At 36.9% G+C, this 16,715-nt stretch overlaps 1 protein-coding gene across 2 annotated transcripts; it reads right to left on the reverse strand.

The window, feature by feature from the left end:
- Nucleotides 1–530: 530 nt before the first annotated feature.
- LOC136283843 (uncharacterized) lies at nucleotides 531–16,184 on the reverse strand. 2 transcript variants are annotated; one of them, XM_066173238.1, is made up of 7 exons: nucleotides 16,065–16,184; nucleotides 15,779–15,856; nucleotides 15,123–15,170; nucleotides 8,254–8,364; nucleotides 3,861–7,809; nucleotides 2,366–3,371; nucleotides 531–1,466 (listed from the first exon to the last, which is right to left on the reverse strand). In XM_066173238.1, the coding sequence occupies exons 5-7, from the start codon at nucleotides 7,759–7,761 to the stop codon at nucleotides 1,448–1,450; spliced, it is 4,926 nt and encodes a 1,641-aa protein (XP_066029335.1). In that variant the 5' UTR covers nucleotides 7,762–7,809; nucleotides 8,254–8,364; nucleotides 15,123–15,170; nucleotides 15,779–15,856; nucleotides 16,065–16,184; the 3' UTR covers nucleotides 531–1,447. The 2 variants fall into 2 exon arrangements, with proteins under 2 accessions (XP_066029335.1, XP_066029336.1); XM_066173239.1 differs by lacking the exon at nucleotides 15,123–15,170.
- Between the last annotated feature and the right edge of the window lie 531 nt (nucleotides 16,185–16,715).

Genomic DNA, 16,715 nt, shown 5'->3' on the forward strand with positions numbered 1-16,715 from the left:
AGGTTTCCTGAGATAAAAGCGGTTTGACTAGTAAACTTCACTAAATATGCTTTGCGTATGTTCGTTTGCTTTTCAATTTTTTTTCATCTACAATTGTAAGGAAATTAGACAGGGAGATTTCCTGAACCAGAAGGTATCAAATTTACGCCATAACAGGCTATAGAAGAGCAATTTCATTTGTAAGGGAGATTTCCTGAACCAGAAGCTATCAAATTTACGTCATAACAGGCTATAGAAGAGCAATTTCATTTATAAATAAATAAATAAATAATGTTTTTCAGGAAAGAAGCGAGCTCAGTGAATAATTCTGTCGAACTAATGTGCTTAAGCAGTTAAGGTGTTTGGGCCCAGCGTACCCATTTGGGTGAAGTAGAAAAGGGTCAGCACGTTTCAGCCTCTCATCACCCTGGTGCGGTTGACTATTCAACAATGCTCTGACTCGCACCTTACCAAATGACTACTAACAGCCACCTACTGGAGGTTAGGGCTATTCCCACAGAATTTCACATCAACTGGACATTGAATCCTTCTCGGTTTTAATTTTATTGTAAAACTACTTCACTTCGAGTGACTACAGCCCCACCTTCCCGACAAAAGAAAGTATTTTCAATAATTAAGTACCGATAATGTCTTCAAACTTCAAAAACATACGCAAACTAATTTGTATCCGAAAATCAGCGCATTGAATATCCATTTTTTTCTAAAAAATAATGTTAAAGAAACGATTCCTTCGCGGTCATTCTGGTTCCATCTTCAACCAGGCCGGTATAAGCTATGTACACATGCAATGGATATAAAGTTAGCTGGTTTCCTATTTACACACATTTGAAACTACCTCTTTCATTAGAAAAACACGAAAGAATCACAAGTGGTACCACAAGATATTTCTCTCTTTTTCTCCAACAGTCTTACGCTATAAAAGTAATTTTGCAGAAAATGACTTCAGAACCTTTCTGAGCCTCAACGAAAAACTGTACAATTTGTCAATACCTTTTTCGTTTTCATAGAGGAATTAATCTCACGAGTTAAACGAGTCGCAAATCAACACTGAATGAAACGCTTACTGCACTCCGCTTCCATAAAACAATTTTCTTAGCTTGTAGCTGGCTGATTAAACATCAAAAGAGCAATAAAATAGAGCGTTAAATGTTCGTCTTAAGTTTACACTAGGAACACTTCAAAATGTTTATAAGTCTAAACAAAAATCTTTTGGCAGCGTGAACAGCTCTCCAACTTATCTGTAGCCCTTTAAAGAAAAGTATAATTAAATCCTTAAAAAGCTTTGTCACTAAAATCATTCTTGTACTCGCTCCAATCTCGATCAGCGGTCTCTCCTGTTCAGATGTCGGGACTAGAAGATCGTAACCGCTCGAATGCAAAGGAATCAGCGGAATACAGGTTTTCTGATCGACAATGTCTTTCCCAACTGTAAATCTATGTAGATCTCTTATTTTGGTAGGTTCAACCTAAGGTAAAAAATTCAATAGAAGTTAAATCAAAGGCAACATCTTATAACAAGTAATAGAGTATTTTCAGTTGTATATAGTGGGTAAATTAACACCAAAACTTCATTCACCAAAGGCATCTCTTTATTGGGTATTCTCATATGGCACCAGTCTCACTATTCGTCTATCAAAAAGTCCTTCGCGTTGGTAAAAGCAAAAATTTTGCAAAGAAAACTAAAATATCGACGTGGTATCGCCAAGTGTAACAGTAAAACACAGAAACGGGTTATTGAAGTTTGAAAAACAAAAAGTGTAAGAAAACGAGTGAACATACATGTAAACAAAAAATTCAAGCTGACAATAGTTAACAATTATTCACCTTAGTGGAGGTTAGTGATGATAGACATTAACCGAGATTCAGATTTTAGAATCATTTTCACCCATAAAAAATTATTGAATTTCCAGAATCGAAGAATTTTTTACTTTAGAAATCGTCTCTACCGGAGATATTTGTCCTTAATATGTTTGTTGTTTTCGGAAATTGTAACAGTTATGATTAATTGGCAACAGGACTTTGTGTCGTCCAATTGTGTCTGTAACCATACTCGTGATTCACAAATCAGACTCCAGCTTCGCGGCCTTCCGATTTTGTTAATCACTCGTATGATTACAGAACGAATTGGACTGCACTCTGTTCTATTACCATTATTTATCATTAGTATCATCATAGTTATAATTATCATCATAACTGTTCTTAATACTACTGTTATCATTATTATTACATGTACCATCATCATTATTGTTATCATTATCACATTATTATCAGTATCATTGTTATAACTACTATTAATACTATTAACATTATATTATTATCCACATCATTCTTATTCTGTCTTCATATAAACTTTGTTTCAACTGACCTTTTCATGTTTGTCTTTTCTTTATCGCCTGGCAGCTTCACTTGAATGATTTCAAAATGGTCCTCGGAGTTTCTAAGGAGAATTGCGACCAAGCGCTTACGAGGACAAACTGCAAATCTTTGAAATTCTTGTTCCTCTACAATTTCACTAAGGAGATCTCCAGATATAACGTTGTATAATCGAAGACAAAAACCTGTTGAATCATTCCAGCCTACAATGCAGTCCTCGTTACTGATAAACTTAATATTATCTCCATACCCTAAAATGAGGCCCTCGTCATCAATACACTTCATATTATTCACATCCTTGTCCTCCCATTGAAAAATCACTTTACCCGAAACTGCGTCGAGGATGTAAGAGCCAAATTCACAAGGAATGACAACGTACTCTTCAGTAGGAGAAAAAGTAACAGCTGAGTAAAGCCACAATGAATTCAACTGAAAACGAATTTCCCATAACACTCGATTCTTACGCCACAGCTGCAGTGACTTTCCATCAGTGGTGGTTAGCACTTCACATTTATTATTACATGCCAAAAATTTACCATAAAAATTTGCAATCGTTGACACAATTTTTTCACTCGTTGTATCTAGAATGATGACTTTCTGTCTGAAATCATCGCCACTCACCGTTCCCAAGGCGACTCGTTCCTCTTGTAAGGGTACAAAATCCTGGACAAAAAAACCAGTCCACCTTTGTTTGCAAACAGACAACTCAGAGTTCCACAACTCAAGCGAGCAACTATTTGCTTCGCATAGGACACCTCTTTTGACGGGCACAAGACGAAAACGCCATCCGAGAGTCGAACATACCTTGCGACTGATCCTTTTACTTAAAATACCGCCAGTCAAAAGATTTATTCGCTGGATCCTTTTACCCATCACAGTATAAAGAGAGTCACCATCAACAGAGAAATAAACGCTATCTACTTGTCCAGGGTAACCATCTTCAACAAAACCGTTTTCCTCTATGTCCTCAAGTAGAGTCTCCTGTTGTTCCTGATCATCTAGGAAAGAGAGAATAGAATAAGGATCACGGTAATTAAATATTATCAACTTAGTTGATAACGTAAATTGGCCACCGTAAAGAGTTTAAAAGCTAACGCTCGGAACGTCAACTTTTAAGCTCTAGCTAAATATGTGAAAGCTACATACTTTACTTATATATAAATCGCAGCCAGATGCTAGATTACATACATTTTAGGATAGACTTGTAGACATCATTATACAGAGCGAATGACTCCAATAAGCTTTGAAAAGGTTATACTGTTATCGATAGACAGCAAAATTGAAAAAAAGAAAGTGACTAGGATTAGGAAAAAGAGGATTATGTAGGATCCGAATAAAATGCTATTAGACAGGGAAAAATTGATGGTTGTCTTTAACAAGAGTTTACCCGGACGGTAACCAATTTACGTATCAATTCAGTTGATAGCTCTAAATTACCTGCTATACTCTCCCACCGACGTAGCACCACAGTTTCTTTAGAAACTTACCCCCTTTAGAATAAGGATCAGCTCCATTCTCTGATAAGCTGCATACATCAATTTCCAATACTTCTGATAGTTCTTCAAGTTTGAGCAGTGGGTCATTACATTCCGCTCGTTCTCCCACAAAGTCATCAAGTTCATTTCTCTCTTCCGTAGAGTTGTTACGTTCCACTGTCTGCTCTACTAGGCCACTAAGTCCAGCCATCTTTTCGGGTAGGTCGTCAAGTTCAGCTTTCTGTTCTGATGGATCAACAACTTCAGCTCTCTGTCCTAACAGAACATCGATTTCAGCTTTCTGTTCCAGCATGTTGTTGATTTCTGGTAGGTTGTGTTCCTTAAGATGGTTACTTTCAGCTCTCTTTGTCGTAATGTCACCGAGTTCTGTGCTTTGTCCTGCTTCAGCGCTACTCTCACATCTCCACTCCCTTAAGTCATCAAGGCTACACATTTCAATCACTTTACTGAGATGGGAAACTCTTAATAACATCCGCTTATTTAGCACAAGTGCAAAATCCACAGATTGGTATCCTCCACAAAAATACCAAAACGGATCTCCTGATAAGAATCCCCTCTCATTGCCAGTTTCAAATTCCAAGGCGTACTGGTAGGGACTCGTCCTAAAAAAGAGATCCAAACTATATCTGGACTCAGTGTTCCTGTCAATATCTAAACAAAAAATCTCAGGGACCGGAAACAAATCGAACTCATCCTCATCCAAATCCAAACCGAATAAAAATCGGCAGTCAGGAGTCAACTTGACACATTGTAATGAAATAGAAGCCCGTATCAGAGTCTCATATCTATCATTCATGTCTATGAGGTATACGCACTTCTCAGAATCAGCGATCGCCATCCGCCTTCCACTAGCAGACCAAGCAAAAGATAAAATTTCGCATTTGTGTGTAAAACGACTAATTTCACTTCCATCTTTTAGACTCCACTGGATGACGGAATTCCCCCGGTCCAAACGGTCAGTCAGCATCGTGGTTTTGTCACCAGATATTGAACAAACTTTGAACCGGCACTTGCTCGACTGAAAGAGAGGTTTCAGGTCTCCAGCCAAGGTATAACCCTGACACAGAGTCCCTTGTAGGATCAGGTTTAGGGTTGGATGGAAAACAACTGACCGGAAAAATGGGAAAGAGAAACGTCCTGTCTGCCTTAGGTACGTCCAAAAAAAATGGTTTGGTATCAGCATAGGGCATGTCCACAACAACTTGGTAGTACGTAGCGACCACAGATGAATTGTGCCATCCAAACACTCGCAGACCAGGTAGTCTAGATTTGGTGAGACATCAAAGCAGACCACCGAAGTTGAAGCAAAAAACTGCACTAGAACTTCTGGTTTTTCCTCTTTCTTTCGCAAGTATTCCATATGTGGTAAGTCCGCATACTTGGTGTTCAGCAGGCTCAGTGCCTCCGCAGACAAATCAGGTCCTCCTTTATTCAACAGTATTTGAAAGATGGCATAAGGAAGTTTTGAAAGAGTACTTAAATGCTTCCGCAACAGCAACAATAACGTCTCAAGGGCTTCTCTGCAATTCTTTGACAAACTATTTGTATTTTCCTTCTCTTGTACGCATAGAAGATCTTCAATGGCTGCTGTACTCTTAACAGTTAGCTTTGCATAGACCAATTCTAGGTCCAAAACATAATTCTTTACTATGTCGTCAAAGCTACATGGACGAGCATTCTCTTCTACCTCAAGTATATGCTGAACACCATACTGCAAGGCATATCTTGAAGTCTGTTTCATTGTTGAACTCTGAATCCCTTTAAGTTTCAAATCATCTAGTTCGTCTCTACAAAGCTTTGCAATGACGCGATGACTTTCTTTTCTCCTAACAGTAAACTTCTTTTGCCTGGAAGTAGTCTCCTCAACCAACCAGTCCTTGACTGACTTGTGAAAAAAGTTAATGCACTCGCGCTCAATGGGTAGAAGAGCCGAGATACAATCAACTGCGTCTCGTACTTTTTGCTCATCAGCCGATGACCATTCTTTTGAAAGGAACAACTTGTACACAAACTCTACAGGTAATGGTTCTCTTGCTGCCACCATGGCATTTAAAAAATCGAAGAATTGATCTTCGGTGATACCTAGTTCTTTCTGCATTTCATTTTTCAGGCGTTTGAAGTAGTCTTGATAAACGGACGAAATACCTGATGGCAAGTCGCTGTTCATCACTTCAGCTGCACTCCTACGCACAGCATTCTTCTTAATGAACTCTGTCAGGTAATAGGTATATAACATGACTCCTTCTGACTTTTCAATAAGCTTCTCTAAGATGGTATCTTGCCAATCAGGTTGCAGAACATGTTCCAGTTGCTCTTGAAAGCAAAGCCTAACGTCCATCAAGTTTTCTTGATCGTTTGGGTTCAGCTGTATGGGATTTAAGTCTTGAATCTTCTCTAAGATGTTCATTTCAGGTCGCGTTGTTACCACAAATCGTATCCAACACGGAAGCGTCTTGAAGTAATCGGCAATCACATTTAAAAGCTCATTACGTCCCTGGTATTCACTTTCGTCTAAGCCATCTATAACCATGAGATGGATAGAGCCTGGGTCTTTCAAATCTGAAAGAGGTTCGTTAAACAAGAATTCAAACAGTTCTTCCACTTCCATGTCTCCAATTTCAACGCCCACATTTCTCGATAACTTCTTCAAGAGAGCCTTCCTGTACTCTGGCAGCGATTCGGAGAGCTGACAGGCCAACGACTGCAGCATCACTTTAGGATTCCTTCGGCGTGCCATGTTATGCCGACAGAAGTGGCTCCCTGACAATCGTCCACCCTCTAATATCTTTTGGCACAAGACAGCTGAGATTACAGACTTTCCCATTCCAGCATTCCCGCTAATAATAATCACTCTATTTGGAGAACTTTTGTTAGCTAACCAGCTCTCGACTTCTTTAAGAATCGATAAACGAGTTCCCTCAACATATCTGCTTGCATGGCGTCTTATTTCAGCTAAATTGTCCACCTTTGCCAGTTTCGCAAGAACTTTGTCGTCCCTGATGCTCTCATTCTCGTCATTCAAATTTTGAATGGTGTGCTGGGATGCCTCCTCCAAAGTTTGAAGCTTCTCGCAGACTTTTTCAACTGTTAACTTGGTATCTTGAATGGCTTTACTGTCTTGAAGTCGATTCTGATGCACAATACTGACAGATTCTTGCAAGTTCTTTTGCAATTGATGAACTTCTACCAGCTTTGCTTTACTTTCACGAATAGTTTCGTGATCAAATGACTGAATCTGCCGTACTTCATCAACAGTTTGCAGCACTTGGGTCTCAATATCCCGTATGTCCTTCAGCTGTGATTTTATATCTTCCTCAGAATCAGCCCACTCAAGCAACGCATCTAAGAACTCTTGCTCTCCACAATGCTCAGCCTTCAATCTATCAATTTCCGTCCGCCGCAAGCCAAGAGCAACAAGAACAGCACTTATCTCCTGCCACAGAGTTGAGAAAGTTGGACCAGCAATACCAGTTGTGGTAACATGGCCATACATTGTATTGCGGTAAAACTTTATGCGAGCAAGATTTGCTTCAAGGGAGTTGTCACTTGAAGGTGGTTTTTTGTGCCACTTAGAGGGGGGTGGGGAGAGACCACAAATGTTGGTTAAGAGAAGGAATAAAAGAGTGATATCAAATGTTTGGGAGTCTGGAGGAGCACTGCTTGGAGGAAACAATAGATCCCATTGTGATCTGTGTAAAATTCGTTTCTTTAAGAGAGTATTCAGAGTTGAATAGTTTGCATTCAACGCTGCTGAAAGACTTGCTGGGGGATGATATCCATTGAAAACGTTCCTGAGAACTGTTGTTCCACCATCGATGAGAAGTCGGCTGAGCTTGGCTCCATTTGTCTTCTCTACAGAACTGGCAAGAGGCGAAGGAGAAGCTGATGCCATATGATCCAAAATACAAAGATGGAGTCATCAGGTGTACCTGCGCGTTTTCTGAAAGAAACATTACAATTGGGTAATTGCTTCTCTTAGACATGTACTGGAAAGAGGAGTAAGACCTCTTCACTCTACTAATCAGTTTGACTTCTTCAATACTATTTAATCCTTTACACCCAAGTGTCATAATGCATATTCTCCATACTTTTTTTACACATTTCCTAAGGTGCTGACAAGGAGATTTTGTTTAATGATCAAAAGCTTTTCTTTAATTAATAATCACTACTTTCATTCTCATGACCCTAATGCATGATTGTTTTTGCGCTCTGAAGGAATAATATACCTATATAATCGTGTCTCTATAGAAGTTTATTGACTAAAATATTATAAACTTATCATCAAATCTGCGTTGTATATATAATGATAATTACAATACTCCAGGTATCTTCAGTTCATACTCATAGGATAATAATAATTATTATTTGACAGCCTTATGGTTACCTGAGCTCCTCCACACACCATTTGCAATCCTCACAGTGGTATTCCAAAAGCCAGCTGATTGGTCAGACAAAGAGCCAGCTGAAGAAATAAAGTCTTTGGGATCAGAGATTCCTGAAAAAAAAAAAAACATATAAATTTATAAGAAAGTTATTAATAGTATTTCACTACTGAATCACTCAAAATGTTAACTGAAGGCTTTGTAAAGACAACAAATTCACTGCTCAATAGAACACAGGAATAAAATGATAAAAACTTTAATTCAAAATTTAATGCAGTTCAATACTGAGAACAATTTTTAAAATTTTGCTTGTCAGAGTTTTCACTTTAGGGAAATAATTTAACATATATGACTGATATATGGATCACAATTTGCCACAAGAGTTTTTATCCAAGACCTAAACAACATTGTGTTTAATCGTAATATATAATAAATTCATATCAGTTTAATACTGAGTTCCCTTAGCATTGGTTTACACCAGCAATAGAAGCATTACAAGCCAATTCTAGAGCAGGGTCTTAAGTTAAAAGAGGAAAGAAGTTTTTAGAAAGGATGTCATAATGAGTTATGATGTGTTATGTATGTGCGCCAAGATGGCTGCCGCTTACTGTCGTCATTGTTGTTTTTTTAAGCTTTTGTGCTTTGTTACCTTGTTCGTTCAGTATCTTGACAAGCACAATTCAATCTGTTCGCCTCCATCTACCTTTAAAGGCCCTTTTAGCGTCAGTCGAAAGCTATTTTCTGCTTCTCGCTGCGGTCAAGACCTTGCTGTTGCAAGACGCAAGACGCTCAACTAAGTTACCGATCACCAAATGGTCAAAGCATGGTTCGACGGTTGCTGCTCTGTCTGAAAGAGGTTTCATCAAGGACCTATCTATTGCAGTGGATGTTGAAATTAACCCGGGTCCGGAAAATTTTAACTACATGCCGACTGCTTCACTTCAAACTTCAAGACCTAGATTTTCTTTCAGTCGACGTAATTTATTTCAACTTCGCTCCTGTTGTCCTAAGGTTAAACTGGATTATTATCTTATTCATCGCTTAAAGTCATTGGGAATTTATAGAGCTAGAGGTCGTAGAGCTGGTGTTAATTCTAGATTTGGATCTCGTCAACAACATCACAAGATTCCAGTTCGTGTCACTGACCACTGTTTTTTATCAACGACCAAACGCGCACTTCGACCCAAGGATACAAATTTGCATTTCATTTCTACTCACTCTTCTTCTTTACCCCGAATAATCCCCAAATGTATGGTCATTAATGCAAGATCACTTGTGAAAGTTGATGCTGCTTCTGCTTTGCATATGGAATTGCACTCAAACAACTGCGATATTTGCATCATCTCCGAGACATGGCTTAAACCAAATTTTCCATCTCATCTCGTTTGTCCGAAGGATTACTCAATTTTGCGAAAGGATAGAACTGACCGGTCAGGCGGTGGTGTTGCTATTGTCTGTAGGAGCGATTGGTTGTTGGAACGATTAGACAGCGTTTTTTATAATGCCTTTGAATGTTTGTGGGCTAAAATTACAACTCCCAACTCAAGCTTTTATGTGGCTGCTGTTTATCATCCTCCAGATCCGCCATATTGTCCTGATGATTTATTGGAACATCTAACAAATAGTTGTGATCATTTATTGACTGGTAATCCTAACAGCAACCTTATAATTTGTGGTGACCTCAATCAGCTAGATTACAATGATTTTCTTACACAACTAAATTTATTCCAGATGGTAAATACACCGACAAGAAAGAACAAAATTTTGGATGTTTTGATTACTAACGTCCCACATTTTTGGAGGAAAGTATCCGTCACTCAAGGCATTGAAGCCTAAATCTCTCTTGTTATCTACCAACAGGAAACTCCAAAGAGCTAATGTTGGGTCAGAAGAGGTACCCCACTACTTTTGACTGCTCATAAGCCACACTGCCAGACATTTTCCTTACAAAATAACCACATTACATGTAACAGGATCACACACAAAGAGAGTGACCATTTCTTATTGTTGGTTATGTATACATTCTGTATTGTGACCTTGACAGCATAACCCAAGCAAGAGCAACATATCTTATGAAATGAAACCCATGAAAATTTCTTATGCAATACTTTCAAAGAAAAAATTACAATTTTTTACCTTTTTCAGGCATATTTAATAAGCAAACATTGCATTGCAATGTATTGTGCTCATCACAATTAATTCAGACCTGGCCAATTTTTTATTTTCAGAACTTTTAACCCTTTACACCCTAACATCAGTATGTATATTCTCCTTACAGTTATCTAAAGATTTCCTAAGGTGCTGACAAGGAGAATTTGCTTAACAATCAAGAGCTTCTACAGTTGGTGATTACCTCTTTTATCCTTATAACCTTAATGTTTGATTCACAGGTGATATTGTGGGGGGAAATTTGATGCTGGTCACAATTGGAGGTTAAAAAGTTAAATGTATACCACTTGTTCTTAGTTTTTTACTTTCATAGTTCTGTGACACTTTTTTGAGGTTGTGGAACACTTGTAACAAGAGCTTCTGGGCAATGATAAGTTGGTTAATTAAAGCCCTCTCAGGTGGGCATTACTATAGATATTCAGCTGTAAGAAGTTTCCAGTTATATTAAGAACCCACAACTTGAAAAATTGACAATGTCTACAAGTCAGTTAAAAGATCAATAAATAGTCTTGGTGATTCACACATGCACAGTAAGATGGAAAATTCTGTCAACAGACTTAGAGTAAAGCAAAAAATCAATTTAGATCATAAACAAACACTGTGACAAAGCTGCACCAAAATACTTTGCTACAAGATGCACTCTGAGTTTAGCATCTATTTTCTGTGGGAAAGGAAAAACAGTGCACCTTAAAACCAAAGAACTCTTGTATGAGTTAAACTGTAGATGGGAATTTTGAAGTGAACATCATGTTCAGAATATGAAAGTTTGTTTAAACACTCCAAGTATAAACCTTTTCCCAAAGCAGAATAATGAACAATCTTCATTCTGCTACAAAATCAAAATTTATCATCTTTCTCATTCTCATATGATGCCTTCCAAATTGTTGATCCTGGCAGAATGCAGTATGGCATGTCACATATGAACTCAATTTTAGCCTGGCTTGTTTTACTGCCAGAAGGAAATGCCAAATTTTTAAAAATGAGAATAATGAACCTCTAGACCACATATAATAAATCACTGAAAAGGTATTTTTGGGTTATGCTATATATGACATCAACAGATGTAGAGGTGGCAACTGAAGAGACAGAAGAAGTGTCAAAAGTGGGAAAAAAAGGTTGTTTTTGCTTTCCTGGTACATATAGGGTATACCAATAAACTGTAACTTAAATTGCAGCTCTCAGAGCATTGCTTGTTGTAAGATATCACCTCTACCAAAACAGTACAAAGACAACAAGTTGCAGGAGTGGTAAATCGAGTCTGATATTGGAGGGGGCCATGAGTTTATGCCTTCAAGGTGCAGATCTTTCAATGACCTTTAGGTTGTGAAAATTTCAGAAACTAAGATTATATACTGAGCATGTAATAGCATCTTGTGCCCACTCTCAGGCAATAAAGGATTTAAATATTTTTTCAAGCAAGAAGGTGGAGCATTGAAGCATAAAATGCAAATACCTGGGGTCTAATTCAAACTATTTGGACACTGGCTTTAATAAAATGCAGGGCATGACATACATGACTGTACATGGGCAACCAGTTACACCAGCAGGGTGAATGTATGAAACACAGGATGAAACAGTACAGTTCACAAACCTAACCCTGGCTTAAGATTTACTTGAATGTGTAAAATTTTAGCACATGGTTTTGAAACTAAACTGCCATTGAACCAAAATGATATCTGTGGCATGAAAATGCTTCCAGGATTCAACTTTTAAATGATTGTCCATATCATAAAATTAAAAGTGTTTTGCCTTACCACCAAACCAATATCCTAAATATTATCTTAAAATAGAAATCATTTTTGAAACGACATGATGTAAATTACTGGAAATATACAAATGCACAGGGTGTATTTATGTTTAAGTTGCTGCAGCTTAACAACAAACCAATCTTCAAAAGTTTAAATGCCAGGGGTATTGCCTGGGAGGGGAATGTTGAAGCTCTGAATTGATTTCTGCATTAGGGAAAGCTAAACTTAATACATTACTGCTCAGAGAAATCTATCTCCTTTGCTTTTCCCTTTTACTAAGAGTAAGTCTGTGAAATCTTCCCCACTGAAATCATAAAAATTTTCAAGATCCACCAAACCCTCAACTAAGGACAGGGATATTGAGTCTTATGCTCTATGCTCTTTAGCATGCAGTTCTACTTTAGTTAATTAATTCCTTGTAACAGAAGAAATCAATCAAAACTCACAGAAAGTTAAGTACAAAAAAAAAAAACACTACTTCTAATTTTGTATTTAAAAATTTCTAATTGAAAGTTATGAGGTTTGCATTTTTTCTAGTCATGTTCCTCTACTTGGGAAAATGGTCATTTCATCAGGAAATCTAAAGCAGAGGATGTTTAATGAAATATCAAAACATGATAAAATCTACATAAAACATGATCACAGGAGTATTAACCAAATCACTTGGCTGATATCAATAGGAAAGCCTGCCTGGGGAAAAACATTTTCTTACAGTTGGTTCTGCACACATTCAGTATTGTATTCTTGACAACATAACCCAAGCAAGAGCAACATATTGTACTAAATGAAACCCATGAAAATTTCTCATGCGATACTGACTTTTACAGAAAAAAATTTTTTTTTCATCTTTCTTGGCATATTTAATTAGCAAACATTATATTGCAAATTCTATTGTGCTCATCAAAATGACCTTAGACAAGGCTAATTGATTATGGTAAAAATATCCTTTTTCTTCTCAGAACTTTTAACCCTTTACACCCTAACATCAGTATGTATATTCTCCTTACAGTTCTCTAAACATTTCCTAAGGTGCTGAAAGGAGAATTTGCTTAACAATCAAGAGCTTCTACAGTTGGTGATTATCTCTTTTATCCTCATAACCTCAATGTTTAATTCACAGGTGATATTGTAGAGGAAAATTTGATGCTGATCACAATTGGAGGTTAAAAAGTTAAATGTGTATCACTTGTTCTTGGTTTTTTTTACCTGCATAGTTCTGTGACACTTTTTTGGGCAGTAATACATTGGTTAATTAAAGCCCTCTCAGGTGGGCAATATTGTATTTATTCAGCTGTAATAAGTTTCCAGTTGCAACAATAACCCGAAACTTGAGAAACTGACAATGTCAACATGTCAGTTAAAAGACCCATCATCAGTCTTAGTGGTTCACACATGCACAGTGAGAGAGAAAATTCTGTCAACCGACTTAGAGTAAAGCTAAAAATCAATTTAAATGATGAACAAACACTGTGAAAAGGATGCACCAAAACACTTTGACATAAGATGCACTCCCAGTTTTAGATCTGTTTTCCATGGGAAAGGAAAATTTTCAGTGCACTTAACAAACAAATAACCATCATACAATAATCTGTATATTGATCCTTACAAATGAGTAGCACTTTAGATTGTCATTTTGAAGTGTACATTAAATTCTTTTCTAAAAACACTTTAAGTATAAAACAAATCCCACAGCAAAGCAATGAATAATCTTCATTCCACAACAAAATCAAAATTTATCATCTTTCCTATTCTCTCATGATGCTTTGCAAATAGCTGATTGTTGCAGAATACAGTGTGCATGTCACATATGAACTTAATTCTGGCCTACTTTGATTTACTGCCAGAAAGAAATGCCAAATTTTTTAAAATGAGAATAATGAACCTTTAGATCAAGTGTAATAAATCATTTAAAAGGTATTTTTGGATTATGCTATAAATGACACCAACAGGTGTGGAGGTGGTAACTGAAAAGACAGAGAAGTGTCAAGACTGAAAAACGGAAAACAAAATTTTTCTTTTTCCAGGTACATATAGGGTATACCACTAAACTACAGCTTAATTAAATTGCAGCTCTCAGAGCATTCATTGCTATAAGATATCAACTCAACCAAAACAGTACAGAGAAAAAAGTTCTAAAAGTTGCAGGAGTGGTATATCAAGTATTGGAGGGGGCCTTGATTTTATATCTTTAATGTACAGATCTTTCTAGGACCTTTTAGTTGTGAAAATTTCAGAAAAATTATGAAATATTGAGCATGTAATGGTATCTTTTGCCATATGGCACTCTCAAGCATCTAAGAGTTAAAATGTTCTCTCAAGCCAGAAGGTAAGGCATTGAACCATGAAATGCCAAGACCTAGGGTCTAACTCAAACTATTTGGACACTGGCTTCAATAAAATGCAGGGTATGACATATATTTGCATCTAGTTACACCAGTGGGGTGAATGTAGGAGACAAGATGAAACACTACAGTTCTCAAACCTAACCCTGGGTTAAGATTAACTTGGGTCAAATTTTGGCACACAGTTGTGAAGCTAAAATGCTATTGAACCAGATATCTGTGGCATGAAAATGCTTCAAGGATTCAAGTTTTTCAAAAGTGTTTTGCCTTACCACCAAACTAATCATAGAAATTATTTTTGGAATCACGCAATGTAAATTATTGGAAATATAGATGCATGTGTATTTATGTTTAAGTTGCTGCTTGTTCTACACATAAGTAGACATGGAACTTGAACAAACCAATCTTCAAAAGTTTAAATGCCAGGGATATTGCCTGTGAGGGGAATGTTGAAGCTCTGAATTGATTATGCTGCATAAGAGAAAACCAAACCTAATACATTACTGCTCAGAGAAATCTGTCCAATTTGCTAACTTCCATTATACTAAGGTATGTCTGTGAAATATTCACCACTGAAATTATAAATATTTTCAAGATCTACCAAACCCTCACCTGAGGACAGGACTATTGAGTCCTATGCACTAAGCAATGATTTGTCACCTGAATTAAAATCAATTATGTCATCATTAATATTTAAATCAAAAATAGGATAATTTTTTAAATGATTTTTCATCATCATATATACATATTTAGTTTCTTTAATAATTACCTTCAATTATGATTGAGATTTTAGTTTTACTTAAGTTTTATTCACTTCAGTATTGTTTTGTATAATTTACTAGGACACTCATTGATATCAGCAATTGCTGATGGGTTTACCCTGGCTAAAGATGTAATTATCATTATATCAGCGGTGTCACACATCTTAATGCTATGAATCCTAATGGCACAGTAGGGCACTAAGCATAGCCTAGAGGCCATGTCATAAATTAACCTAATTTCCTAGTCAATATCTATCCATATATATACTTATATATTATTATTATTATTATTTTTATCATCATTATTATTATTACATAAAACACGAAGGAATGTAAACCAAATCACTTGGTTGATATCAATAGGAAAGCGTTCCTAGGGAAAATTACTTTTTTGAAGCCACATGAAAGATTGGGATAGCTCACATCCACATTTCAACCGACATGGTAGCAGTCAATTGGGTGTATTATTCAATTGTACTCACTTGTATCATCAAAAACGATGCTTACCTTTAGTAGATGATTTAAAATGGTTGTGTAGCCAGACTGATGATCCTGATTTCTCTGATATTACCCTCAGCGCAAAGCCTAGAAGACATCATTACGAAACACACAAACAAATTTGACTCTTAAGCACAAAAACTTCACCGAAAAACTGATTTAAACAACGAACCACGAGCGTAGAAATCGAACGCGGAAACGAGCCTGATTCAAGTAAAAACCAGCCAAACTAACATACATCAGGTTTATATATTTCTGAAATAGATAGACAACTCATAATTATATGCTGACTAACCTCACTGGTAACAAAAAAGTTCAGTTTTACCAAGAGAAACAATGGCAAACCAAGAGCACGCCTCGTTGTAGGAAATATGCCTACCGAAGCAATCTGCTACTACACTCGAGTCGAGTGCGGAGAATCAAGAGACTGGAACTAGCGCGGGATCTGACGGGCGAATACGGAGAGAATTAACACAAAACAACATGTCGTCATGACAAAAGTACACTAGCGACTAAATACAGGAATGGCTACGATCTGTGATTGGATGATAAAAATAGTAAAAGTTAATAAGTTATATCTTAACTCCTTGCTCGTGAGTATTGAGCAATCGGTATATAAATTTTCCTCAATCCTTTACCCCCTAATATCAGTCTGCATATTCTCCATACTGTTCTCTATACATTTCCTGAAGCGCTGACGAGGAGAATTTGTTTAAAAATCAAGAGCTTTATAAGTTGGTGATCATTTCCTTGATTCTCGTAACCTTAATGTTTGATTCAGGGGTGATATTGTAAGGAGAAATTAGAAGCTGGTCACTCGTAGGGGTTAAAGGGTTAAAGATCATCCCTGAATCAAGAATAGACGAAATGATTGTTTAACAAATTCTCCGTGTCCGTACCTAAGAAAATAAATAGTGAACATTATGGAGAATATACATTCTAATGT

Source organism: Pocillopora verrucosa, chromosome 10 (assembly GCF_036669915.1).
Source record: "Pocillopora verrucosa isolate sample1 chromosome 10, ASM3666991v2, whole genome shotgun sequence".
In the NCBI taxonomy this organism is placed as follows: domain Eukaryota; kingdom Metazoa; phylum Cnidaria; class Anthozoa; order Scleractinia; family Pocilloporidae; genus Pocillopora; species Pocillopora verrucosa.